This window comes from Toxotes jaculatrix, chromosome 21 (assembly GCF_017976425.1).
Source record: "Toxotes jaculatrix isolate fToxJac2 chromosome 21, fToxJac2.pri, whole genome shotgun sequence".
Taxonomy (NCBI): domain Eukaryota; kingdom Metazoa; phylum Chordata; class Actinopteri; family Toxotidae; genus Toxotes; species Toxotes jaculatrix.
In genome coordinates, this window is record NC_054414.1 from 8,247,253 (window position 1) to 8,273,570 (window position 26,318).

The following is a 26,318-nucleotide window of genomic DNA, read 5'->3' on the forward strand; positions in this document are numbered from 1 at the left end:
TGTTCCTTCATTTCCTAATCGCTCATCCTTCATTTTTGACAGGGTTTTAAAATGCTTCTTCCTGTTGCTAGGTTTTAGTGAAGATATACTGTGTAAACTCTGTAGTATGAAGGGGTTTACCTGTGCTCGAGAGCACATTTTATGACACAGATGCTTATCGGCCTCCCTGCCTGCTTTGTCAGCCTGATTTCTGACTTTATTTGGCAGGATTCACCAGCTCTTTAAGATCTCTTAAAAATAGTTGTGGTTATTCCTCTTACTTCACATCACACAGAGATCTGGGAACGTATCAGGATCATCTAATAAGTTAAAAAAAAAAACCCACAAGGGCCAAAGCTCAGACATGTTCACGGAGGAAAACACACTCAGGTTTTTAACAGAGAAAAGTTGGCTCGGTTCAGAATCATTCTAGTTGTGTGATATATCACATTTTTGCTGTTTCTCTGTCTCAGCCTGTTTTAGTTGACAGGGATGTCGTAAAGCTGTTTAAACACTGTGATGAGACAGAGACAGATTACAAGTCTGGAAAATGGGGTGGAGTAAACTAAATGACTGTTTAAAGGGTAGCACTTTTTTCTCACACACACACACACACGCACACACAAACACCAACTTACACTGTTACTTGCAGGTAATAACCTTTCTTCAAAACGTGCACTGTCATTACATAAAATAACTTTATTTTCTAATGGTAACATCACATGAACGACACACAAATCTGTCTTTCATCAGTCACAATATTCACCAGCGTTAGTTTGATAAACAACTGATCCAGTGCATCGCAGCTCTGTTGCATGACCTCTTCTGCTGATCTTGATATGTATGATGGCGAGAGCGCGCCCTGTGGCTTCACGTGGGAATGAAAGAATGAAAGTTAATGCTTTGTTTTCACTCTCCCAGCAAATTTTCTAGCTTCAATTGCTCCTTAAAAGGCCTTAACTTATATGTACGAACCTTCTAACCACCCTGACCTATGTGCACATGGTGTCCATGAAAAGTGAGAGACCTGTCATAAAATGCAGCCTCGGGGGAATTTATGACCATGATGAGAGAAACAAAAGGAAATAAAGGTACGGCTCCCTCGGTGATAGGAATTTGAGGCCTGCAGTGATTCATGTTGTGAACCTCCACAATGAGATTCCACAGCGTCTTCCATTTATGGCTTGTTCCTTAAATCGAAACCATCTGAGCCTGGTTTGCTCACAAGGTGACTGTTCTTCACCATGAAGTCTTCTGTGGTATAAAAAATATGCAGGTATGAAAAGGAGGGACGAGCCTGCCGTCCTCTGTTACCTTGTCTTCTTCATCACTGTGGCAGTCTGAGGGCCCGCTGTGGATTTGATAAAGTCCTTGGTGATCACCTCGTCCTCGCCCAACCTCCGGATGCAGCGCTGGACCACCCGAAGGATCTTCTGTAACCGTCGGTCCAGCGCTAAGAGGTGGGGCTCTGTCAGGATCGGCTGTAAAGGGTCTCCTTCAAGGGACTCCCGCATCACGTCGCTGAGCCTGTACTCTGGTCGGGCCAGGAGCTGGAGCCGCAGCAGTGTGGAGCGTTTGATCCTGAGGAAGGAGAAAAGTGAAATTTGTTTTATTTTCTTGACATGAAAACTTGGAAGTTTTTTTTCGAGTAAATTATCATAAGAGCTTTATGTATGTGGCAGCATTTTAGTCCACATTCAATTTTGGTTGGTTCTGCTGCACCAGACTACATCATACTTACATGCAGCATTGAGATAGTGGAGCCAGGATGGACATCTCATCTTGAGAGTGCTTCCCAAACCTGAGCACAGGATGTTATGCTACATGAAGCACGCAATAAAACATGATTTCTCAATAATTTAATGCTTGACAGTGTTTTCTTCTCACCCTCTGGCATTGTCCAAGTGGAGAAGGAATCCTTCGTCCCCAAACTTGGTAAAAATCTCATAGTGGTGTCTGTCCATGTTTCCTGCAACAGAGGGCCAAAACCTTCACAGAAAGCGGGGGAAAGATGTGTTCTGATAGTGAAAGGTCTACTGCTTATATGAAGAGCAGATAAGGCAGTGGAATATAATACCCATAAGGAAGTCGAAGATGGACATGTCTATGATGTTGAGGAGCCTGTTGCCGGAGTTATATGGATACAGCTGCTTTATGGTGTCACAGTAAAACGGATTCACTTCCCACCTTGAAACCCACACAGATAAAGAAGAGCAGTTAGAAGAGATTTATGGAGAATATTCTTTATATAATATGAAGAAACACATTTGTAACAATGTGAGAAAACAGTGTCCATATTTACTTCATATTTACTTCCATACTAAGTGTCCTAACATTTGGTTTAATGTACCGAATGTATCAAATAATCAGTCAGTAAATCACGGCCAGGTAAATTTTGTTTTTGAGACATTAAAAAGGCAATCCATCATTGAAAAAAAAAATGGATAGCCTCTACACTGCATTTCATACTGTGTGTCACTGACACTGAGGTAGAGTTAATGAGAAGCCCGCTCAGCAGATTTATTGCACAAAACAGGAAGAGGTTGTTGTTCGTCTGGTGCAAATTGACCTCATAGGTTTCCAAAATAGTGGATGGTGTAGCAAAGAATGAAAGGAAAAAAGTCTTTTTTTCTTTGACCAAAGAGACAAACATCCCATTTGATTCTGTATTAACAGGATTTATGGGAAATCTGGTCTTTTATTTTATTTTGAAAATACTAGAACGTATAATCTTGTTGAAGGCCACCAGCTGTCTCAACCGCAGCTGGATTAACTGTCAGTAAAAGATGTGATATTCACTTTGCACCATGCTGCCTGCAACACAAGGCAACAATTTATAAAATGGATATATTGTACTATGAGATAAAATGTAATAATTGGAGTGTACAAAGGTTGGAGGTCTTACTCTTCTCGGCCGGTGAAACTGTACGATCGTATCCAGGGGTTGGGGATGGAGATCCGGGGAGCGATACTGAGGCCAGGCAGGTAGGCAGACAGGGAGCCCTCCAGCAGGTCAGGGCTCCCACACGCAGCATATTCTGTCTTACACACATATAGGCACTTGGCGAAGAAGCACGTGTTGTTTGCTGTTTGGGAAGCAGAGCAAAATACAAAAGCAGTTTACATGCAATTACAAGCTTTTTGATCAGCTCTGCCTTGTCCTATAGCTGGATGCATCTCATCTAACTCCTGGTGCTTTACCTGGCGAGGTGAAGAAGACGGCTCGTAGGTCTTCATTGTGGGTGACTTGGAGGACTTCTCCCGTGACGTTTACCAGCCTGCCAGCCACCGGTGGGACCCTCCGGAAGTCCAGGATCCTAACAAAGACATTGATGAGATTCATAAGAAAACCGTTTTGGAAATCAGTTCCTTCTATTGCAAGTGTAAGGAAAAGTTTACAGTTCACACAGTTCATGCTTACAGTGTAACATGAAGCCTCTGTAGTCTTATCTCTGTCTCCTTACCTCATTTCACAGGAGCCCACAGTTCATATTTACTGATTCTTATCGATAAAATGCAGCCTATTGACAGTCGCTGCCAGCTGTGTTAATTTAGCTGTACACAATCAAAACCTTATACCTCCCCGAGGGCCATATTTCAGTCATGGCTCACAAACAATAATCAAACAACAATCAGTGTGTGTGAGGCTGAATTGCTGTTTCTCAAATATCCGGCATTCCCCAACTACTGATTGCGAGCGATAATGATAAGGGCTCCTAGCAGCCATGTCAGGCACTACAGAGAGAGATTACACCCTGCTACAGATTAAAAACACACCGCCATAAAACAAAAATAGGAGACAGCAGAGGACTGATCTGTCTGTCTTACTTGTGACAGAAACTGTTAATGATTCTCACATTTAAAAGACTAATAGATATTTAAATACTGTATGATAATAACCGTTTGAATGGAATTATAGTGAGTGGGTTACTGACGTGGCACTCCTGTTGTTTTTGGTCTTGAGTGGTGAAGTGCTGACTTATTATTGTGTGTGGCTTCTTAATGATACTGTCTGGGCTCAGATGACTGTATTTCTAAGTGAATCACCTCACCTCAGCTAATGTACTATTACACAAAGATGTACTGTGTGTGTGTGTTTGTATGTGTGTGTGTGTGTGTGTGTGTGTGTGTGTGTGTGTGTGTGTGTGTGTGTGTGTGTGTGTGTGTGTGTATCCTTGTGTGTGTCCACAGACTGTGGTTTATACTGATCAGCTAGTTGGGAAATCCTGGGTTGGGCAAACATGTTGCAATCTTTGTGGAGGTTGGGGTGGTGTTTTTTGTTGGCACCAGAAAAAATATATATGTATTTATTTTTTAAGATTGCATATTGTTTTTGTTTATCAGTGGTATCATATTACAAGAAAACATGTTTAGAATTACAGTCTCATTTCATCATTGCCCCTCTAAGATATAAAACATTTGCATGTTTTTGGTCATTTTAGTGATTTTACAGTCTACAGCCAAGTTCAGCAATTTGAGGCTGTACTTCGCTCATAGCAGTGCTTTGAGGTAAATGCTAACATCAGCCTGCAAACATGCTCACAGTGGCATGCTGATGCTAAGCAGGTATAATGTTTACCATGTCAACCAGCAGGATTCATCTCACGGGAACCATGAATCTGTGCAAAATTTCATTGCAATGCATCTGACACTTGCTGAGATATTTCGCTCTGGACAACCCACCAACAGATCAACATCCATAGAGCCATGCAGCTCGTGTGGCTAAAGCAACTATGATTCAAGAGTTTGCTTGTTTTAAATGTGCATCACAGATTGTCCCTTTAAAATAAAAGACTCAACGAAAAACATTTGCAGCTCTTCAGTATGCATCAGAACCATAACTGGGACCAATAAAATGACAGATGTGCAACCACAACTAAAATTATCCCCAAGCAACACTGCCGCATTAATTCACCAAGAGGACACTAAAAACACACAGAGTGTGACAGAGACAATAGTAAAACAGGAAAAGCAATTAAGTGATAATGAGGCTGCACCTGTCCAGGTGAAAGGCAGCGATCTCTGCATTGTGTCTCTGGAAGTCCACAAAGTAGAAGAAGTCCTCTGGAGTCTCCTCATCCCTCTGCTGCCTGACACACACACACACACACACACACACACACACAAGAAGCCAACACATACACAGTGATCAAGCTGTCAGTTGTAATAGTCTGTGATATGTAATCAACACAACAAATACTGTAATTTTAACAGACACCAGATGATTTAGCCTGACACAGATTAACACAGGACCTGACATGACATAATGCACTGTAATATGCTGTTATGCAATCTAACATAACATTTTCATGGACTCTGTGTTTAAAATAGATTGTAGAACCATATATTCATTGTACTGGTGGGATTTGAAGCTTCAGTGTCATGCTTTACCTGTCGGGCACTGGCATAAACAGCTTATTGATGGTGTTTGATGAAGAACAGAGACTCACCTCATTGGTTTGTACATGGCCTTGGCAAAGTTACGCATTTTCAGAGCCAGTTTCAGGTGATGTCCACTGGGCTTCACCACTGTAATATGAGACAGGGAGGAGCATTAGATGGTGTTGTGTACACATTAGTGGAGATCCAGTAAATTTTTAACATTGTCCACTCCTTTTACGATTTCAAGAAACTGTCTAACATCTGTTTTATTTCTGTGTTTGAATGTTGAAAGTTTGACAAACTTAGCAAAAGTAAACACTGAGCATCAGGTAACTGAGTCATTATTTGGTTTTCAGCTTAGAGCCCCAGAGACCAGTTCAAACTGTGGAATACTTTATAGATCTGCCTGCTCCCTGTGATAGTAATTGGGGGTTGGTCGCACAGCTTGTGCTCTGTTCTCTCGACAACCAGCGTTTTTCTCTCTCTCTCTCTGTCTGGCTGTATAATATGTCACAGCAGCAGGCCAGACTGACCACACACATGCCTCCTCCTGAGCTCTGTGAAACTCCAGGGTATTAATAGTTAACAATCATCCAGAGTTTACAATCTCTGCTTTTTTTCTGGAAATGAATCAAAGGGGGACCAAACTGCCTTTGCGGCCACTGAACACTGTCGCTCTTTGGTTACTGCAATAATGAGAGTCTCGTGAAGGTTAAATTTAAACAGGAGGGACAGATTGTTTTGTTGCGTTTCTTCTTGGCAGCGAATGATGTTTGTGTGGTCGGAGCCACTTCACTGTTCAGGGACGCCGGAGAGTCACAGACAGGACAAAAACACGCAAAATAACTGCACTGAACTAAAGTTCACATCCATATTGATGTGCGAGAGAAAAGTATATATTGTGGCAGTAAAATACAAAATCTAAAAACATTATTTCATTGGAAATACTGATAAAATTGAGCTTGTTTTTCCAATCCAGATAATACTAATAACATATTTCCACATGGAACTGTAAACACACAGACACATTTACACAAGCATTTGTATCAGGTATATAAAAGGTGGCCACATCTCTGCTCCATCCATTTGTGCATCTAGTCATTATAGTTTTTGCTACAGTTAAAAGTCACTTTGTTAGTAACTTTCAATTATCCAGCCATACATTTTGCAGCTTTGGTTTGCATTCTGCTCAGAGGTTCAGTAGGAGATGACAGCGTAGGTGGTAGCTGGTGTGTAGGTTGAAGCCTGAAAACGCTGGCTTCTCTCCGAGCGTGCAGCCATCAAACATTTAATTAAGAGCTCTGCTTTTGAGCACAAATCAACGGCTGTTTTTTTTTTTTTTTGCCCCAGAGCAAATGTCTTATACAGAAAAACAAATCTGAATTTTGGTGCCAAATGGAAAACAAAATCCTCTCTATCACAAAGGCAGCAGAGTGTTTGTGTCTGACAGTACCGCCAAGCACAGCAGGAAAGAGCGAAGCAAAAAAAAAAAAAAGAGAAACAAAGGGGCCAGTCAGAAATCGAACGCTCATGCTGTTACACACTGCACGCAAAATACAGAGCTACACAACATGAGATATGAGATAAAGAACATCAAAACCCAAACTCCCTGAAAGTCAATAACACAATAGGAACATCTTGTGTAACAAGACTTTTATGTTCTGCACATACCTTGGGTACAATCACATGCTCCTTTCAGGGCCTTCTCATCTTGAGTGTAATCTGTAAGACACAAAGTTTGTTAGTTCGTAATTTAACACACAATAATCATATCAAAATTTCAGCATCAGTAATTCATCCCCACTCATTTGAATGAGCTCATATCCAGAATATTAGGACCTCGATCAGCCTGTGCTTTCCAGCATTGTGTCGACTGTATGGCACAAAACAGGGTGAGGGTGCTGCTCTTGTGCAAACAGACCCAAACCTGCAGACTTTTCTTATGCATTTTAGATGGTGAAAAGCTTCAGGAAAAAAATATAGAATATCTATATGAATTGCGTTCTAAGTTTTTACCTTCTGTGTGGCTTTAATCCAAATTACATCAAGCACTCACAATTAATTTTTATAGACGTACAGATGTTGTAAATCCCATCCACCCATCCCTCACCTGCGCTGACGACCGCCATGCTCTCCATGTCCTTGAGCAGCTGTACAATAGCGGGGTCATCGCGGGAGTACAGAGCATAGCGGCTTATTCCCAGGTGGAACTTCAGCCAGCTGGCGTCGGGGTCGAAGGTCACTTCATGTTGGGTCACAGTGATGTTGGAGACAGCCGCTGCCTCGCTGTAGATTTTCATATGCCTGGGGAGAGAGACGTTGAGCAAAGGGTAGCTATAGGAACTGAAAACAAAAGCTAGACTATACAACATACAATATGCTCTTTACATCATTTTTAAAGTGCAAAATGCATGCAGTAGGTTTTTGTCGCAGCAGACCTTGAAAGAATGTTGTAAATGAAAAAGGATATGAGGAACTACATGGCGATACAGATGTTTATTGAATTTATTATACACACTCTGTTATATAACTTGTTTTATTTGACCATTTCCCCCTGTAGGCCAATTTTTCATTCATGTATAGAATTTTATTTGCTACCTTATGGGTTCTGTGTTGTTTTTAAAAGCAGCTGTGACAAAAAAGTCTGCCTTCCTCTCCTCTTTGCTATACTTAAAGTTGGAGCAAGAATAATCTGAGAGCAAAACAAATAAGTCTGTGGCAAGAGGGGCACCACATCACCAGAGCTGACCGCACTGAGTGGGACGGTCATCTCTCAACCAAAACAAACTCCATCACGAGCTGGATAACACACTGCGATAATGGAGCGAAGGGTTATAAATAGGAGTTTGTTCATTGGTCATCCCACGAAGTCTTTGGTCACCTAGTAAGCTGAAGTGACAGATCAAGGAAACCAGGACAATGGACAAGTGCAGACTACAGACCACAGGCTTTAGAGCAGAACAGAAGACTGTTTTAGTGGCAATTTCTTGCAGTGTTTGTCAGGACGGACACACACATGTACGCAGGTTGACCAGGAAATTAACTGTGAAGCTGTTTCCTTTTTCAGGGTGCAAATAAAACCGGTTTCAACAGTTAATTTGAGAAGCCCCTGTCAGAAAAGTTCTCCCTAGGTGTTTGTGTTGCAGTGTTGAGATGTTGTTGCAAGATATTGCAAGTCTCAAACACGCCTTTGGGCTACCCATTGTTTTTGTGCACATTTATACAGCAGCAGAGAGAGGAGATCCATTGCTCATATTTCTTCCTATTTTCCACCGCAAGAGCCCAAAATCTGTGTCTCTCAGAGGGAGCGCACTGTGTCGGGATAGACAGACAGCCTCACAAGCCAAGACAGCTACGTCTCCCACAGATTAAGATAAGCTTTAGCAGTTTTAAATCCTTGTTTACCTTAAAGAGAGCGCTCCAGATGCAAGCTCTCAGTGTGACATGTTTTTGAAGGATTTCTGCCACCAGCCCACTCGACACAAGACTTTTTTTATGACGCACAGAGCTGTCAACACATCCTGATGTCTGCCTGTGGGTATACATCTGTTATCATGAGCAAAGTGTGTTTATGCGTGTCAGGTTTGGCCATCATGTCACTGACCCCTGCCTCTTGACTTGACCACAGTCAAGCCTCAACACGTGCTTTCACTGTGGGGTTTTTTTTTCTTTTCAGCCAAAATGAACATTCTCTTCTTTCACAATAAAGTGAAGTAACTCTGACATAAGTCGAACTCAGAGATCAGGTGTTGCAAAATCAGTGGAACAAAATCAACAATGTCTAAACACGATTCTTTTCTAAATCCTGAATAATTACACCTGAAACTGACCTTTCCCAGCGTGACACCTTCCTCCTGTAGTACTCCATCAACTGTTCCGCCTGCAGCAGCCTTTCCTCCGGTCCCAGCGCTGGAGTCTGGATGTTATACAGAGGGTGAGCAAAAAGTCTCCCCAGCTTTGAACCTCCATCTGTGGGGTCAGTTGTAATAGCAATCAGGGGTGATGCAGAAGTCCAGTTGGAGAGCTGTGGGGAGGCAAGACCCCCCTGTCTTGGGAGGGTGAGGTTGCTGGGACCACATGAGCAGAACTGTCTTGATCCTCGTCCCATGCTCCGCAGCTTTGGCAGGAGAATGAAGTAAAGGTCAGCAGAGAAGATGGCTGTAAGGGTTGCGGCTAAGAAGAGACGGTCTCTCCTCATCATTGAAACAGAGGGAGGAAATAAAAACAGAAGAGAAACCTAAAGAAAGTCCTGACTATGTTCTGCTCCAGAGTGTGCGAGGCATCACTTTGTAGGCTGCCGCCAGTCTCCTACACCGTCAGCCAGGCATAGGCCAGAGGTAAGCAGTCAGAGGTTGGTCCAAGTCTCTCTCTTTCTCTTTTCTATCTGTGTGTTTCAGTCTGTTCCCTCCAGCCTCACTTCTTCTTCTTCTCCTCCTCCTCCTCCTCCCTTGGCAGCAGCCGAAGAAAGAGCCGAGCCGAGAGCAAGCATGTGTTAGCAACAGTCACTGACAGTTTGGCTGCTTCCAGGGACCTGCTGCTCTGAGGACACGAGAGCGAGAGAGTATGTGTGTGTGTGTGTAAAGGGAGGGAGAGAGTAGAGAGGGAGTGTGTGTGTGTGTGTCTGTGTATGTGAGCATTGTGGGTGTGTCTGTGCAGGTATGTACACAAACATCAAATGGCAGGCTAGAAGATTGAGAGTGTGAGCAATGAGGGTGCAGAAAACACACACACACTCTCTCACACACGCTCACACACACACACACACACACACACACACATATACACACACACACTCGGGGGGTTAAAGCAGAAGTCCTTGGAAGCAGGAAGGGGTGGAGACTTCTTCTTATCACAGCAGATCTGAATGAAACCATGTCCAGCTGGCGTATTCACCCTGATGCAATGCGTGTGTGTGTGCAACTGTAGGTCCAAGTCCAGCTTTCATTCACGTGTATGTGTGTGTGTGTGTGTGTGTGTGTGTAAACTGGCTGCCTTCCTCACAGATTTCTGGCAGGAAGAGCGTGTATATGTAGATTTACAGGTGTTTGTGTATAAGTGTGTTAAGTCTATATGAGTGTGCGACTTGCCTTGACATCCCCCCTTTTTTTTTCCAAGAGGGCGTGGAGACAAGATTCCCTTCCCTCTGTCATCTTCTCGTCTCCTCCCTGCTCCTCCTCGTTAAGTGAAGTCCACTTTCACTCCTCCTCCATCTCATCAAATCCTCTCCTCCTCCCATCCTATGCTTCATCTCATCCCTGCTCCCTCTGTTAATTTTCTACCTCTCTCCGTCCTTCTCTTTTCTGTAACACTGCCTTTTTCGCCCCAGTCCTCCAGCCTGCCTCGCTCCAGGCAAAAATTCCCAGCTGCACTTTCCTTCCTGCTGCAGTTCCCACACTTGAATCCCTCACTTTTCTCCCTGTCACGCTGATCTACAGAGAGACACAAGTTCAGAAAGAAAAAAAAAAAACAAGTTCTTGCACAACTTCAAATGAGGAAACACGCAGGGAAAAATAACACCTCCCTTGATTCACAGGCCAGCTTCTCCACCTTTTCTTTACTCTCCCCCTCTCTGATTCCTGTGAAAACATACAGTATAAATTGCAATCGCTGCTTGTTGCCCGTGTTCTGCTCTAAAAGCCCTAAGCAGCTTTATGGTGAAGCAATGAGGATCTCACAGGGCATTTCCCAGCCTGCATCTGCGCTGTTGTTGCTGTGGTATTTTGGAACATCTGTCGTCTGTTTGGGTGTGTGTACGTGTGTGTACGTATGTGTGTGTGGAACTCTGACAAAATTACGCGTCAGTGTCTGGGAGTTGCTCTCCGGGGTGTTTTACCCTTTATGAAGAGAAAACAGGCTGAGAGAAGCCTTTGCTGATGTTGGAAATTAGTGAAAGGAAGGTTTAACCTGCCATTTAGCCAATTTGTAGAAGAGCTTCTGTTTTGCCTTCACACACACAGACACACACACAGGCTAGCTGGGGAACTTCTCCCTAAAAGACCCCAGCTACAAAAACAAGAGAAGTTATTGTTGTTCTTTTAACGCAAAGGCAGGGTTAAAAAAAAAAATCTTTCAGCTTTTAGGCAGAGGCCACATTTTTCACAACAGAATGAGCTTTCCATTTTAAGTTTCTGTCCGTTGCACATGGTCTTTTGAAACTATATTTTCAAAGTGACTTTTAAGGCAAACAATCCCACCCCAAGGGACCTCAAACTGAGAAATGCTTAAGTATGTATGAGTATGTCATTTTGTTTTTTATCCCACTGCACAAAAAAATAAAGATATGTACTTTTGGTTGAAAATGTAATCACTTAAGATCAAGCCATCTGCGTTCATCAGCAGACAGAAGATATTTCTGGCAGCAAAACATCTTTGGAGGAATTCAGTAATCCTGTGTTATCTTACAGATGCCTAAGGGGGCAAAAGTGCAGTCTTGGTGACTTGTGCATCCCAACTGTGTCTGTCTGCGTTTATCCCCGAGAAACAAATGCGAGAAAGGGCTCTGTGTTCGCTTCCTCCCCCGCTAAAAGATCCAGACCGGTGCTTAAAATAACCCGGTTTTTAGGGATGAGCGGGCGAGCACATGCAAAGAGGTTTCAGAATTGAATATGGAAAGAAAACAAACAAAAATAGGGCACCGAGTCTTGCGTCACCAATTTGTGCAATTCAGCAGAGCTCTGATGAAAAGTACAGGACGGCTTGTGTTGAGATAAATGGGTAAGATGGCTCAAATGTCTGTCTGTCTAGATGTCTGTCTGGATGACCTAGAAGTCTCAAATATCAGGAAATTTCACTCTGCTGATAAAAGAACTACAACAATCAGGGTAATGTGAAGCTGCTGTTGCACAAAGGGGAGCATACATAGCAAAAAAAAAAAGATTTTAAGGCAGAGGTTTGACGCATTGGGAAACACCCTTACTCACTTCCTTGAAGAGCTTTAGATGAAATTATAAATACCACTCATGTTTGCCCTCTGAATATAAAACTACAACCAGCATCTAGTTAGAGACAATCTGTTTCTGAAAGGATTAAACACACGGATCAAACATCAGGAAATGTAAGCAGTTTTGAGTGAGTGAAGCAGAACAAGAAAAAAAGTTGATGAGGAAAAATACAGTACATGCAGCACAGAAAACAAAATTTATTCCACTTATTTAACCCTGTGAGACCTGAACTATGAAAGAATGGTCAGAAAATTCTAATTTTTCAAATATGAACTCTTTATTTGTCCCTTTGACAAAATGTAAAAAAAAAAAATTAAAAAAAAAAAATTCTAAGTATATTTTTTGTTTGTATCACACATGTCAAAACATTTAGAAAAGTGAGGAGTGTCTACCAGGAGTCAGTATACGAGCATAAGAGTTCATCTAAAAGGGTTAAATGCAAAGTTTATGCTTGATGGTGATGCAATGAGTCCCAGAAATGTGGGTATCATATATGATACGTACGGGCTCACAGGGTTAAACAGACAGATGCAATTTACAGTGTCAAGATGACTTCTTCAATAAGAGGAAAAGAGGCTGATGCCTGCATTTTCGTCTATATCTGACTGGACAGGTAGGCAGCTCACTTCCATTCCCAGATGCTGCTGGCCGAGCTTCGTGCTGCCGGTCTGATAGCACACCTGGGGAATTATGGGTAAATCCACAGTGGAGACATCTCCTGGGAAATGAATAAGCAAAAAAGAAGCAAGAAATGAAGAACAGACTTTATAGCTCCACGTTCAGAAAATAATTTTCAGAAGTATGTAGCAGGGTTTACGGAGCAGTATCATCAAGGCATTTCTAACATGCTTGCTTTACAAAACATCTAAAGCAGAGAGATGAATCGATGGATGTCTTTTTCACTTCCTTCCTGACCTCTCAGTGGCCGGTCCACATGAATTGGCAGCTACAGGAAAAAGCCTCTTCCCTGTCTAGGCCACAACTGCACAGTGTGGCAGCACAACACACAGTATAAAGGGTCGAAGCCACAGTTGGGAGAAGGAGAAAGAAAGAAGCTCATCAGGTCTCTCATCAGGGAGAAGTCAAGAGAAACATATACAGCAGTTTAGACAGAATACGAAAAGAAGGAGGTGGGAGAGAGATGCAAGCAAGTACTCAAATGAAAGAAATCAGGCTTTTTTCACATTAGGTGAATCTAAAATAGAATGGCAGTAGTCATCTTTTCTCTTCCTTCTTTCAACCCTCTTTCATTATCCTTTCCCCTCAATCATGTTTTTTTGGAGAATTTCAGCCTGACCATGGAGCAGTGCAGCCACAGCACCGGGACGAGGGAAAGTGGAACCACGATGTCAGATTCCTCCAGAATTGATCGAGCGTTTTATAGCCACATGGGCTGACCAGTATTTTTATGGTGGTCACTGCTGGATGTCCACAAACTTAGACTACCACAGACAACAATAAACACTCCCCTATTGGAGGATTTACATAATACACAGAAAATAAATTTGTACTGTCCAGAACTAGGTAGGGCACACCAGCAAAACTAAATGACTTGTAGGTGGAGAGCTGATGAAATTAAGTTTATTGATTATTCAGGGGAAATGAGCAGAACATTTTCAGAGTCAAAGTGAGCTGAACATGAGTCACTTCAAGTCACAAAAAAGTCATAAAGTAAGCAAACTGACCTGCTAATGTCTGTAACACTGTTATGGTCAGCCCCTTGGCGACTGCTGTTGAAGGTTTTGGACTATCTTGGACTTTTGTCAAACTTTTTATGAACTTTCGGGACTCTTGTTTTGGTTCCGTGGTTTCATTCAGCATTTCCTCTTTTATTTTGAAATCTGGCTCTTTGTGTATCTGTTCTCATCCTACTTCCTGTCTTTGTCTGTTTCCTGCCTTTGTTGATTGTCTGGCCCGCCCTAATGTGGATCACCTGTTGCCAGTTACCCAGTGTATTTAAGTCTCGTTTCTCCCGTTTCCTTGTTGGTTTGTCTGTTATCAGCTCTGAGTTTGTTCTTGTGGTCTTGTCTCAGTTTTGAACCTGTGATCCTGCCTCCTGCTTTTGCCTCTTGTGTCTGATCCTCGAGTTCCCTGTGGACTTACCTCCCTTGCATTGTTTGTTTGTTTGAATTCAGAAAGGTTGTGTTTTGTTCAGGAGTTAAACTTATTTGTAAGAGTCAGTGTCAGTTCCTCTTTCAAAAGTTGCTTGAAGTTGTAACATCCTACTTGTGGCAGGTTCAGCTGTAAGTGTGACAGTTCATTTGCACAGTTTTTGCTTTCTTTCTGCACAACCGACTAAATAGTTAAAGGAAGAGTTGGACATTTCAGGAAATCTGGTAAATAGCTTTCATGCCAAGTTATGTGAAAAGATTGATACCGCTCTCATGTCTGTCCACTTTTAAAGAAACAGTTCAACATTTTTGGGGAAAAGCACTTATTTGCACAACACTTTTCACTGTTTGCTTGGCTACCTCACAGTGAGGACAAGACTCCAGGAAACCACTGCTTCTTGCAAATATTCCAGCACATAACCCTCTGTTAAACTACAACTTTTTGTTTATACACTTCATATTTTGTGCACATTAAGCAAGCAGGATATATTAGGTTAATTAGACAGCTTTAGTGGTTCTGGTAGGCAGTTTTTTTTTTTTTTTTTTTTTTAGGACAGAGCCTGGCTAATAGTTCTCTATTTCCAGTCTGTATGCTAGGCTAATCTAATGGTTGTGGTTTTATATTCACCATACACACATGAGTGGTGTCCATCTTCTCACCTAACTCTAAACAAAAAAAGCATTCCCCAAAATGCTTAACCATTTAAGTCTGTTTAGTTCATCTGCACAATTTTTAGGCTTCCTCTAAGCACAACAGAGAAGTGCAATGAAAAAAAGATGGAATGGATGAATTATTTGTTGTTACAGTTGCTGGGCACCAACAAAACAGAAAGATCAGGTATTCATCAAGGCAGCAGGAGGGGAAAAAAATGGATTCGGCAATCAGTACTGAACTCACCTGCAGGACCAGAGTCTGATGAGGGGAACTCAGACAATCAGCGGTGATTACTGTGGTCAATGTCATCAAACAGGCGTCTCCTCTCATGACATGAAGCTACCGTCTGGCAAAAGTCCTCACACAGGTACTGACACACACGGATGATACACAGATGATGGTTGGATGGATGGATGAGCATGCATGGAGGGATGGAAAGAAGACAATTGAGATGAGAATGACAAATGTGCGTGTGTGAATGGTTTCAACTTTCCACAGTGTTTACACTCATCAGCAGCTGGTTGTGTGTTTGCAGGTTACCATGGGCTGCTGAGGTTGCTCGTGGTCATTCTCTGATGGGCTGCTCAGTGAAGCTGAAGTGGATGACAAGACACAACACTGAGTGAGTTAATGTGTGTGTGTCTGCCTGGGTGTGGTTGCAGAGAAAGCACAGTTAATCGCTTATTTTGGCAATTCCTGGGTAACGGGCAGACAGTGAAAGTAAAGTGTAGGAAATGTATTGCAGACGCACACTCACACACGGCCACGCACACACAAACCTTGAGCATTTGTGCACTTTTAAAAATCTGGACTGCGTCTCTGGATCAGAACATTGCCCAAATGTTCCCAAGCTGAGCTCCAGACTTCAGAGAGGGAGAATGTGAAGAATGCTCTGACTCTTCTCTTCATAATGTGGTGAAATTGGACATGATTGAATCAGAGTATCAGATTTAATTAGCATGGAAGGCCATCCTGACCTGTACGTTTAACCCCTCTTTGTGGATATCTCAAGTGGCAGCTACACACACACACTTACGCATGTAGAAGGTTTCTGACAAATGCAATAATTACTGGAAGGGACATTCCCAGTGTAAAGCCAAATGTGACTGCAGCAGGCCTGGGTCAGGGAGAGGCTATCTATGTTTGTGTGTGTATGTCTGTGTGTGTGTGTGTGTGTGTAACACCTCAAAACACCTGTTAGCACTGAAAGGTTACCTGCAGAGCTGTATTCTTCCAGTGAAGTTTGCGCTTGACATTTGACCTTGTTGGGTCCCACTCTGTTGTTTTCAGTCCTCCCCTCCTCATCTGTATCTTCCCTCAGGTTGTTCTGTGTCTCCCTGTGGGTGTCAAAATCTTTGCTGAAGGGAATCCACTTGTGCAAACACAAAGCTGTTTGTTTTAGATAGAGCTTTCCCAGTTTGGCTCACGTCAAGGTCCTGAATCCAGAGAGGACTCCAGACCAGTGTCCTCTGCTGGATGATATGTAGTCCCAGAGTCCGATATCTGTGAGGATGTTTGTTGCCAGATTTGATTTAAACCAGAACTGTAGCTGTTCTCCATCTCTGTGGTATAGTTGGCCTGTACTTGAGTACTCTGTGTTCTCCTTCTCTGTGTATGTGTATGTGTCTGTGAATATGTGTTCATTTTAGGACTTCTTTATTAGGTTAAATTAAAACCAACATTATAATTTCAACACGTACCTGATTTCAACTTCAGGGATGTGCTTATTAAAAGCCCGCAGAGAAATTTCAGAATGCTTAGCTGTTTAAAAAAAAACATCCAAATGGTTCTAAATGCTCCTGATAAAATTAGTCTACAAAGAAGTTACAACTTGGGTGTAATTTTCGTTGTTTTGGCCTTTAAATCCTACCGGTAATAATGAGATGAAACTCACTAAGTTAATGCGAAGATAATGGCTGGGATCTGGGAGTGTGGCAACATCAGACTTGTTGATGTTGACATGCTGCCAGATCTTAATATTACTTTGGTGTGTACAAGTTGATACAAATGTCTTAGACTGTGTCTTGTGTAATTATTTTCAGGTGGAATGGAAAATTTGCAATATTATCCTTTTTTTTTTTTAAAGCCCCTGAGTCCTCATTATTTTTCTACAACATTAAAAAGTCAAGACTAAACAGGCAACAATCAAATTTAAAGTTATGAAAATAACATCCTCAGGTGTTATTTGTACTATGTATATTGGAACTACAGTAAAGACACTGAAATGCTGTCTGGCAGAAGCCACACAGACAGTGACAGACAGAGGATCAGAGCAGTTGATGCAAACAATATAACTGCATTTTAGACCACTAACGTTTTTTCTCTCAATCTCTTCCTAAAACACACACACATGCACTAAATCACCATAACCAATAATTTACATTTCAATACAATCTTCCTTGCGGTACGTCTTCATTTAGCAACCACAAGAAGCCATCAGCAGCGTGTCTTGACAAGAGTTAAACCATAATGTGAAATGATGTAACGATTTTGCTCCTCGGTGAGCTTCGTATATCCAGACGTATATTTATGTATTTAAGCGTGCGCAGCTGACTCTGTCTGTCACTTTGAGTGCCCTTTTTTTTTCCTTGGAAACTAAATTACTTTGAACAGTTCTCTCCTTTACGGTCCATGTTACCTAACATGTGACAGAAATACAGTCAAGCACACAGCAAAGGCCTGCGCCAAGCCCAGAGTTTATGACCTTTAACCAAACTGGAGTTTCTATTAAAGACTCAAACGGCTGTGGAAACAACGAAGGAAGTTTCTTTTGGAAGAACCATGATGTATTGCTCTACACAGCATTTTCTATATTAGATTTGGCACAGTAATTTAGGGCTCGCCGCTGACAACATTACTTGTTTGGACATGTCCTGTATCTCATACTGGCAGTCTTGATATGCCAGGTAGGCCAGATTCTGCATGTTGGCAGAACCGAATGAGCTAATCCCCCCAAAAATATTGCCATGTTTACACACGTCATCCTCAAAATTTGGACTGTATAATCGAATGCGCTTCACAGCAGCATGTGTGCAGTCATATTTAGCATTTATGGCCTCCGTGGCCATGATGCTCCAACTACGGAAGAGTCTGTTAACCCTCAGAGGTTTGTCAGTGCAGAAAAGACATAAAATTTTTGTTCACGGTTTTATTTCTCTTCTGTTGTGATTTTGTTTCATGCCTAATTTATTCATGGATGCACCTGTGATGGTTACTCAGCGTACTGCTGATTCCAAGCTCCCTCTAAATGGTTTTCATTCTTGCTGTTACTTGAGATATCCTCATAAACTCACCTCTGGTACGCAGCTGCGTCAGTGATATTCCACATCACCTCCTGTCCAAAAGATCCCACATGATCTCCGTCCTTTGTCCACAGTCCAGCAGAACCCTCAGCTGAGGCTGTGAGGACGAACAGTCTGTCAGCCACCTCGAGGACTTCCACACTTACTAACCCACTCTTATGTGCCTTCCATCGCTGCAGTAGAGTAGGGCATTCACAAATTGTCTGTATAGAACAGAATAGAATATCGGATCAGTTATCATGTACCATGAGTACATGGGGATAGACAGTACACACTGTATATTTCTTCTTGATTTCACACCTCTCTCACCTCATGTTGGATGTCTAGTGCATACTGAGAGATGTCCCAGACCTGAAGCCAGCCTGTTGTGTCTCCAGAGACCAGGATTGTGTTATTAGGCTGGTCTGAGCTAAGGCTCAGCACACGAGCACCTGGCTCCTGTGGAGCATAAAACCGACCTGGGAGAAGGAGAAGGATCTGAATTGTGAGAATACAGTTTTCCAAACATAAGGAAATCAAGTAAACTCCAGATGAATCTTTGTTTCAGCTCCTGTAGGTTTTTGTAAGCAGTAGAAGGTCCACAGGGAGAACAGTTGGTTCACTCGAGTTGCATGCAAGCAGATCTATTTATACCCAGATTTCTTGCCAATTTCAAGAAGACTGTTTTGACTTAAATGACAAATGTACTTCTGAGACAAATTGCTGTCTCTTATTGCTTCCTGTTATGTCACACGTCTCCCCGTTATGTCACAATCTCAGATTCCTCTCTTCTAGACAAATGCATGGACACATATACAGACCTATGCACACACACACACTCATGCACCCATGAAAGCTCATACACATATGCAGCGGTCACAGTGCATGAATCCCACACCACTAAACACAGATGGGATCTGGAAAGAGACATAGTTGTGGGCTGCCAGGAATGGCAGCCCACAACTATGTCCAAGTCGACAGTTCAGTCTGTCACTGCTCTGGCTGTTTGTAAATGCAACTTATGGGAGGATCATTAAAACTGGCAGCTGCTTGTCAACTGTTTGTACAATTTAGTGCTTCCACATCCCTCAAACTGTTAAGAGAGCTATTTTAAATTTATGTGTTTTAGATTTGCACCCAGTTTTTCAGTCCCATTTGCAACTCTTTCTTCAGTGTCTCACTCACCATAAGCGTGTGTCTGTCCAGTGACACTCCAAAAGGACAGACAGCCAGCCTGCGATGACACCAGGACACCTCTGTTTCTCAGCTTTCTGTTGCCAGCTCGATGCTGCAGGAATAAGAGGCTGTCCACAGGGGGCACCACTCTGGAATCACACAAGTTAAGGAGCAAATACAAAAACAATGGTTGGCTCCCACTAAGGACACAGTTCTCTTGACAAAAAGCTGGTGACCATCAGACTAGAGCTTGAGTTGCCAAGGTTCAGTGCCATCATTGGCGTATGTTCTTTAACTTCAGGAGTGTCATTCATTCTTAATTGCAGCCCCAGAAATAAGTCTTTATTTTGTCATCTTTGACATTTTTGTAGAGTAATTAATAGTAATTAGCTCTGGGGTGCTGCAATGAGATGCATGTCTTTCCCAGTGTTCAGCAAAGTCTCATTAGTGCTGTATGAGAGCCACTGATGACATAAAACAAAAATGAACACACAAATATGTACAAATGAACAAATCACAGAATAATCTCAAAGATCAGTTTGATCTTGACACTGAAACACCACATTTGTTCACTGGTGTTTATGACGATGGATGAAGTAGTGCGACATAATGACTTACTCATAATGAGTTTATGTTGGCACGATAATGTTACACCATTACTTAACCCACCCACATGGCTGTGTCCCCTTACCCCGCCTGTCTCTCTCTCTGCAGGTGGAGCAGTGGTCCCTGTGTCTCCAGCCTCCAGATGACGACCTCTCCATCGTGGCTCGCTGTGGCAATGACCCCCAGAGCAGAGCACTGACACACAGCCAGGATGTCGGATTTATGGACACCGCTGGACTTCCACGACAGGTCTGCTCTCACATACAAGTCCTAGGGAAACATTTGTATGCAGTGTTAAGAGTGAATGTCACCTGTTTAAACAGTTTTGTGCAAAGACAGGAAAGGTTTTCCACAATAACAAAGTACAATGTTGTCTTCAGGCTCTAATGTGTCCATTGACCGTGCTGGTTATAATTGTGAAACTTGCACATTCCTTCCCACTGTGTGACAGTTTACAAATGGTCTAAAATAACATGTAATTGTTTGTGTAGCCTTGTGGAAAGCAGTTATATTTCCTCCTCTGGTTTACTGATTTTGTTTACACCTCTGGGCTACAGTGTTGTGGTCAGCTCTTTAAAGTGGACTATCTGGAAGCTCAGCACGGTAGATGTCACTGAAATACTGGTGCAGATGTCTTGCAAGCCACAGACATCTTTGATGTCACTGGCTAGATGTGTAATTGCAATCGTAATTTACGTATCTTGCTGATATCAAGTCATTCCCCACCAGTTTTTTTGGACTTAAAATGTTTTCTCAAAAGCCTGGCTCTGCTGACGCCTGAAGCTTTACAGTGAGAAATATTATGACTGCGGAAAAACAGCATGAAGAATTTGCTGGAGAAGCATGAATACTGAATGTTACTACTGTTGTCTTTAAGGGATGAATTTAACCGCAGAGCAGATGGTAGTTAAAGGTTGAGAGGTAAAATGTAACACAAGAATTTGAGGTGTGAAAATGTGCACACCCAGACTTGTCAGGTTTATACTGGCACTGGCAATACTCCTTTTATTTCTTATGACCCGTGTACAAATGTGTAGGTGGCTGTGTGTAGGTATTTATGCCCTGTAAAAATAATTTTATATTGTTTCGAAATTTTTTGTGTTTAATCGGATACATTTTGTGCTGCTATTGCTGACAATATTTTCTGAGGCTAATTTGGGACAAAGTGTGACAAAGTCTGTATCAGATTAGTCACCATGGTGACAGTTGTTTGTGTGGGACTCATCATCCTTCATTCAACATCTGGATAAGAAATTGTAGAAGAAAATGCTATGACTGGTTTGGTGACCTTTTTTTTTTTTTGGTTTGTTTTCTGTTTACAGCTTGATAAACTTTTGCTTTTTGGTCATTAATGAATCTTTGTGCAGCACTTCACCTGTCAATCAAAAGCTTATATAATGTATTTAATGTTATGATTCTGTTTTAGTACTTGGTACTCCTTGCTTGTCTGTCCAGTAAGGATCTTTGTTGATACTCACGCTAGTTACAATATTTTTCCAAACAAATGGCTATTGCTGACAGAAACATGACAAATTACTTCCTGTCATTTCCCTTGAATAGATCCACCAGACATTGATGCTTTGAACCAAAAAAAAAAGTAATAATTTCTGGCATTTATGTTCTTCTTTGTATCGTTTCCTATGTCCAAATCACATTGACGTTCTCAATATTTCTTCAGGCTTGATTTGTAGTGTAAGTGATGCTACGGAGCAATGTTTTTCAGACTTTCCACGATACAAAGTTCTGCTGATAGTTTTGAGCTATTCCAGTTGATGGTGATCGTGTGTCAGAATCTGCAGCAATGCACTAAAAATGACTGTTTGCAAGCAACATATACACTATTTAAACAACACAAATCTTCCAAGAAATGGGCTTTGAAAATGCATTCAACGTGTTTATTACATCTCAAGTATATACATAATGTGTTTTGTTGTACAGGTGTGCAGCAGGACCCTGGGACATCATGTCCGTGTGGTCAGCCTTAAAGCAGAACAGGCAGCAAAATGCTGCTTAGTCTGATGTTAATTTGCTCTTTAAAGAAATTTACATTTATTCATCTGAAGCTGCTGCAGATTATCAATTTAAAGCAGCTTTAATTTTACCTTGGCTGCTGCGATGTCGTACTGAGCGATCCGCTGGCTCCATCCCACAGCAAGCAGCTTGTTGTCATGGAGACAGGTCAGCCTGGTGACTTCAGAGTTGCTGATAGGCTCCAGCTTGTGCAGGTTAAGGCCATTCAGCAAGTTCCACACCTGCTTGGAGTGGTCAGCAGAAGGGACAACTCATTAACAAACTCTTTTTTAACTGTCTCATGCATTTGATGGTGACGAGATGCGGTTTCAGACCTTAATGGTGCCGTTGCGAGCCCCAGTTATCAGTCTTCTTTGGGAAGAGTCTAGTGTCATGCAGAGGAGTTCATCTTCTCCATGAGCGTTTAAGATCTGGAGTCGTCTCCTACCTGTTTCTACATCCCACAGAGACACAGATGAGTTGGCATGTCCAGTCACCACCTGTCTCAGGGTGGGGTTGTACAGAGCACAGGAGAGGGCTGGACCACTTTGAATTTCTGGCCCAAATTCCCTTCCTTCATTTGTCAACCATCCACCTGATCCTCTCCTCGTTTCAGCCAGATTGAGCAGCGCCAGGTAATCTTTGCATCCGACCACTAAATGAGGCTGTGTTTCTTCAGGAAGAAGAGGTCTCAGCAACAGGAAAGGGAAGTTGCCGTGTTCTGGGATTCGACCTGGCTGTAGGCATGGGAAGTGCAGGCGGACAGTTTTCAGACAGTGATGTGTGGAAATGTCCCAAACCTTCAGCTCCTGACAAAGGACAAAACAAAAACATTAGTCCATCCACTAGTAAATGCACAGGCTTTGTTGCAGTAATTTATCATGGCACACACCCATTGTCAGGCGAGTCATTAAAGCTTCATCTTTAATGACTCACAGCATCTCTGGCGTAGCTGAAGATCTGCCCAGCAGGTTGGTAGATTGCAACATCCAGTATAGTGGCGTGATGACCCAGCAGTGTAGCTACGGGACGTGTGGTCACAAATCGAGTCCACAGTCTGACTGCTCGGTCACAACCTCCTGTGACCATCAACTGCAGAGAAGCATTGTAGTCGAAGCATTTGGCCCCCTGAAAAGAAGACAAAGAGACCAACATTCATAAGTTAAGAGAGAATCTCGTTCTAGTGTAGACATGTACATGAACTGGTGTTTAATGTCTTTGTTTTTTGGAAAATTATGGCACATATAAAGTTAGCTGGTCTCATTAATTTGCACTGAGGAGTTTTAAAGGGTGGCTTCATTGTTAAAATGTCCAGACAGTTAATTGGAGTATAAAATTACTGTGCTTGTTCAAAAAAAACAACAACATTACCACCCAGTTTAATAATGTTTTGTGCGACACCATTACTTTTTTTTTCCACCACAGTCAGTGACACTGTCACTCCATGCTGAGTGGGAGAAAACTTTATAAATCTGTTTGTTCTTCTAGATAAAACTGGCCAGGGGTAATTCACTGAATGAGTTATGCAATGTAGCATATGCCATACAAGGACACTGAATCCTATCTGAACAGTTTTTTCTAGTCTGATAGTTGATTTTCAAACCTTGACCCACCCAGGCAGGTCAGTGTCACTCAGACCAGAGTACTGTGACCTACACACGTCCATAAATCCTCGATCCACGTCAAACTACAAGTCATTTCAGTGCCCGCTTGATATTTTACATAAAGTCTACAAATACATTTCTAATGCATGAAAATGTACTCACTCGTCGTAATAGTTCCCATAACACATAATAACCTTTAATCCACCATCTGATCAGGCAAACTGACCATGTGGTGAAAATTACCTGATTAATTTTCCAAACGTACGGCTCCCGCTTCAGCGTCACATTCGTGAAGACCACAGAGGTGGTGTCACTTTCTGAAGATGTCATGATGACACTGGTACTGGGCTCAAACATCACTCTGTTGATTGGTTCTTGGTGGATGTTGGGGATGTAATGGTAGGAGACCATGCTTCTGTGTTCACTCAGGTCCTGTTGTCAAGATGGGCAAGAATGAATGTTTGTAAGTGGTGTTTGTAAAACTGGTTGCTGGACTGTCTGCTTCAGTGGTTTCTATTTGGTACCTGCAATGAACATTTATCTGCAGAGACTGAGATCGGTAATTAAACAGAGATAAGAGAAAGTAGGTCGAGCTTACTGGGAAAAAGATCCTGTGTGGGCCGTTCTGTTTCATGGAGGGATTCTTAAAAAGACCTTTAGAAGGCTTCAGGAACCACATCAGGTGGATTCCTCCCTTTTCATCCCCCAGCAGCAGCAGAGGGGAACGCTCTGGACACTTGGGGGGGGCAACCACAAAACTGTAAGTGATGAAGAATTTGCTTTCACAGTGAATTCGTCCAACATCTCAAAGGAATAGTGTTCGTACCTGGACATCATGCCAGTAACAAAGAGCAGTGGGGACACAACGAAACCCTTGGAGGAATGATAAGAAAACAATTGGAAAGTTAGATATTTGGATAGTAACTGCTTTTCATTAGTGATCAGCTCGTACAATTCAGTACATGTTATCAGTCAAGTATACCAAATAGGTGGACATCCTCAAATATACTGGCTGTAGAGACATTGACAAAGTGCAAGTCCCTGCAGTCGGTTGCTATGGCAACCTTGTGGACACTGGCCATATACACTGCATCAGTGGTCCAGCCTCTGAACCTCCTCGTGTTTGCCACTTCCTCTGTCGGGTCTCCAGCCAGCTGAGAAGTAAACATATAAAAAAAAAAGTGTGTGACTGTGCTGTATTTCCATGTTGGTGTAAAAGTAGTACCATGACGTCACTCACCCCAACAGTTTTGAGGATGTGTAGGCTGCTGTTCCAGACAGTGACCTGGCCCCCCTTACTGACACTTATATAGCGGAGTGGAGGAGGATGGGTAACAGCAACCACACGCACTGTTGGTTCCCGCTGCAGATGAGTAAATATAATTAATAAGAAAGGAAGAAATGAAGTAATACTTCCATATATATCAGTATTATTCATTTGTTAAGGCCTATGTGTATTTGACTGACTTTGATGAGCCCAAGAGAGAAAAAAATACAAGCAGAGAGCAATGCGCTTTCCACCACTAGGCCCACTACAGCCCATAGGACTTTCTCAGTGAAGACATTTTGACATGTCACAAAAGGAAAAGCACAGTTGTTAACTATAATAATGGCTGAATTCCACTTAGCTTCTTCACTTACAGGATAAAGGTATTGTGCATAAATTCTCACTGTCACACTGTTGCTACAGATGTACCTGAATAGAACTGAGCCATTTTTTATGTAATTAGCAACAGAAGTGTTCTGATAAGTCAAAATGGTGAAATGAATATGGAAACTTGGTCTGGTTATGTTAATTTAAATTACATGAAATGTAATTTTGGTGCCTTCATCCTACAACATCTTGATGCACAATTTCTTCTCAATGTACCAGAATTAGATGTGTGAGCTCCTACCTTGTTGTGAGAGCAGTGCCTAAACTGTGGCTGGGAGTCCAGGAGAGCAGCTGTGGGGATGGAGGCGCGCTCTCTTTCAGTGTACTCCAGAAGCAGGTAGGAACACAGCTGCTGCCACCTCACCTCACCTGTACAACTTATATCTACCTGGAAATAAATAAGTTTAAAAAGTCAGCGCCCCTACATTATCTTGACCTGGAAGCCATCCTATTATGTTTTGGATGGCACAGTGAGTTTATGCTGATGAGATTTGACCTGTAACGTAGCTTGTGTTGGTCTTATTTCTTATCTGTACTTTCAAACAGACATCTCTTTATTTCTGTTTACCTCACTGAAAAATCTCTCGACCCATGTGTCCTCGACGTCTGGACCAATCACCAACCTCAAAACCTCCCGAAATTCTTCGAACTTCATTCCACGCTCTTCTTTTCCTCCTCTGTTCTTTCCACTCCTTCCACTCGGCCTGTTCTCGTGTATCTGCACTCCAGCTTTTGGAGAGGTAAATGCATTTCTCAGGAGCTGCAGGTGCTCAGGGCTCAGTTTCTCTGCAGGACTGACTGCACCGGCTGGATCACTGCAGAAGGGAGGAATGATCAGATAAAGGAAAACATTCATTTGTGTTGAAATTGGGCAGTTTTCACGTTGCTCATTAATTTAACATCAATTAAGGAGTGCATA

General features: G+C 42.3%; 2 protein-coding genes across 3 annotated transcripts; both read right to left on the minus strand.

Moving 5' to 3' along the window:
* Positions 1–658: 658 nt before the first annotated feature.
* Positions 659–10,888, minus strand: fam20a (FAM20A golgi associated secretory pathway pseudokinase). Of its 2 annotated transcripts, none has more exons than XM_041029327.1 (11): positions 9,192–10,888; positions 7,472–7,665; positions 7,033–7,083; positions 5,430–5,508; positions 4,977–5,069; positions 3,181–3,296; positions 2,885–3,065; positions 2,057–2,166; positions 1,867–1,948; positions 1,721–1,780; positions 659–1,560 (listed from the first exon to the last, which is right to left on the minus strand). In XM_041029327.1, the coding sequence occupies exons 1-11, from the start codon at positions 9,560–9,562 to the stop codon at positions 1,290–1,292; spliced, it is 1,608 nt and encodes a 535-aa protein (XP_040885261.1). In that variant the 5' UTR covers positions 9,563–10,888; the 3' UTR covers positions 659–1,289. The 2 variants fall into 2 exon arrangements, with proteins under 2 accessions (XP_040885261.1, XP_040885262.1); XM_041029328.1 differs by lacking the exon at positions 9,192–10,888 and adding an exon at positions 8,767–8,893.
* Positions 10,889–18,357: 7,469 nt separating this feature from the next.
* LOC121175625 (WD repeat-containing protein 49) lies at positions 18,358–26,255 on the minus strand. The gene is made up of 14 exons (XM_041029432.1): positions 25,968–26,255; positions 25,641–25,787; positions 24,986–25,108; positions 24,728–24,899; positions 24,572–24,618; positions 24,344–24,481; positions 23,989–24,177; positions 23,078–23,269; positions 22,477–22,950; positions 22,234–22,383; positions 20,217–20,401; positions 19,535–19,674; positions 18,680–18,828; positions 18,358–18,573 (listed from the first exon to the last, which is right to left on the minus strand). Exons 1-14 carry the CDS (start codon positions 26,253–26,255, stop codon positions 18,358–18,360), a joined length of 2,610 nt encoding a protein of 869 aa, XP_040885366.1.
* Between the last annotated feature and the right edge of the window lie 63 nt (positions 26,256–26,318).

Coding starts and splice junctions, on each gene's coding strand:
- fam20a (XM_041029327.1), bottom strand. CDS start 9,562: ATGATGAGGAGAGACCGTCTCTTCTTAGCCGCAACCCTTACAGCCATC. Junction 7,666..9,191: donor AAGGTGTCACGCTGGGAAAG/GTCAGTTTCAGG, acceptor CTCTCTCCCCAG/GCATATGAAAATCTACAGCG. Junction 3,297..4,976: donor GCTGCCTTTCACCTGGACAG/GTGCAGCCTCAT, acceptor TGTCTTTGTTAG/GATCCTGGACTTCCGGAGGG.
- LOC121175625 (XM_041029432.1), bottom strand. CDS start 26,255: ATGAATGTTTTCCTTTATCTGATCATTCCTCCCTTCTGCAGTGATCCA. Junction 25,109..25,640: donor GGCACTGCTCTCACAACAAG/GTAGGAGCTCAC, acceptor ACTCATCTGCAG/CGGGAACCAACAGTGCGTGT. Junction 18,829..19,534: donor TGGACAGACACACGCTTATG/GTGAGTGAGACA, acceptor TCCTTCTCCCAG/GTCGGTTTTATGCTCCACAG.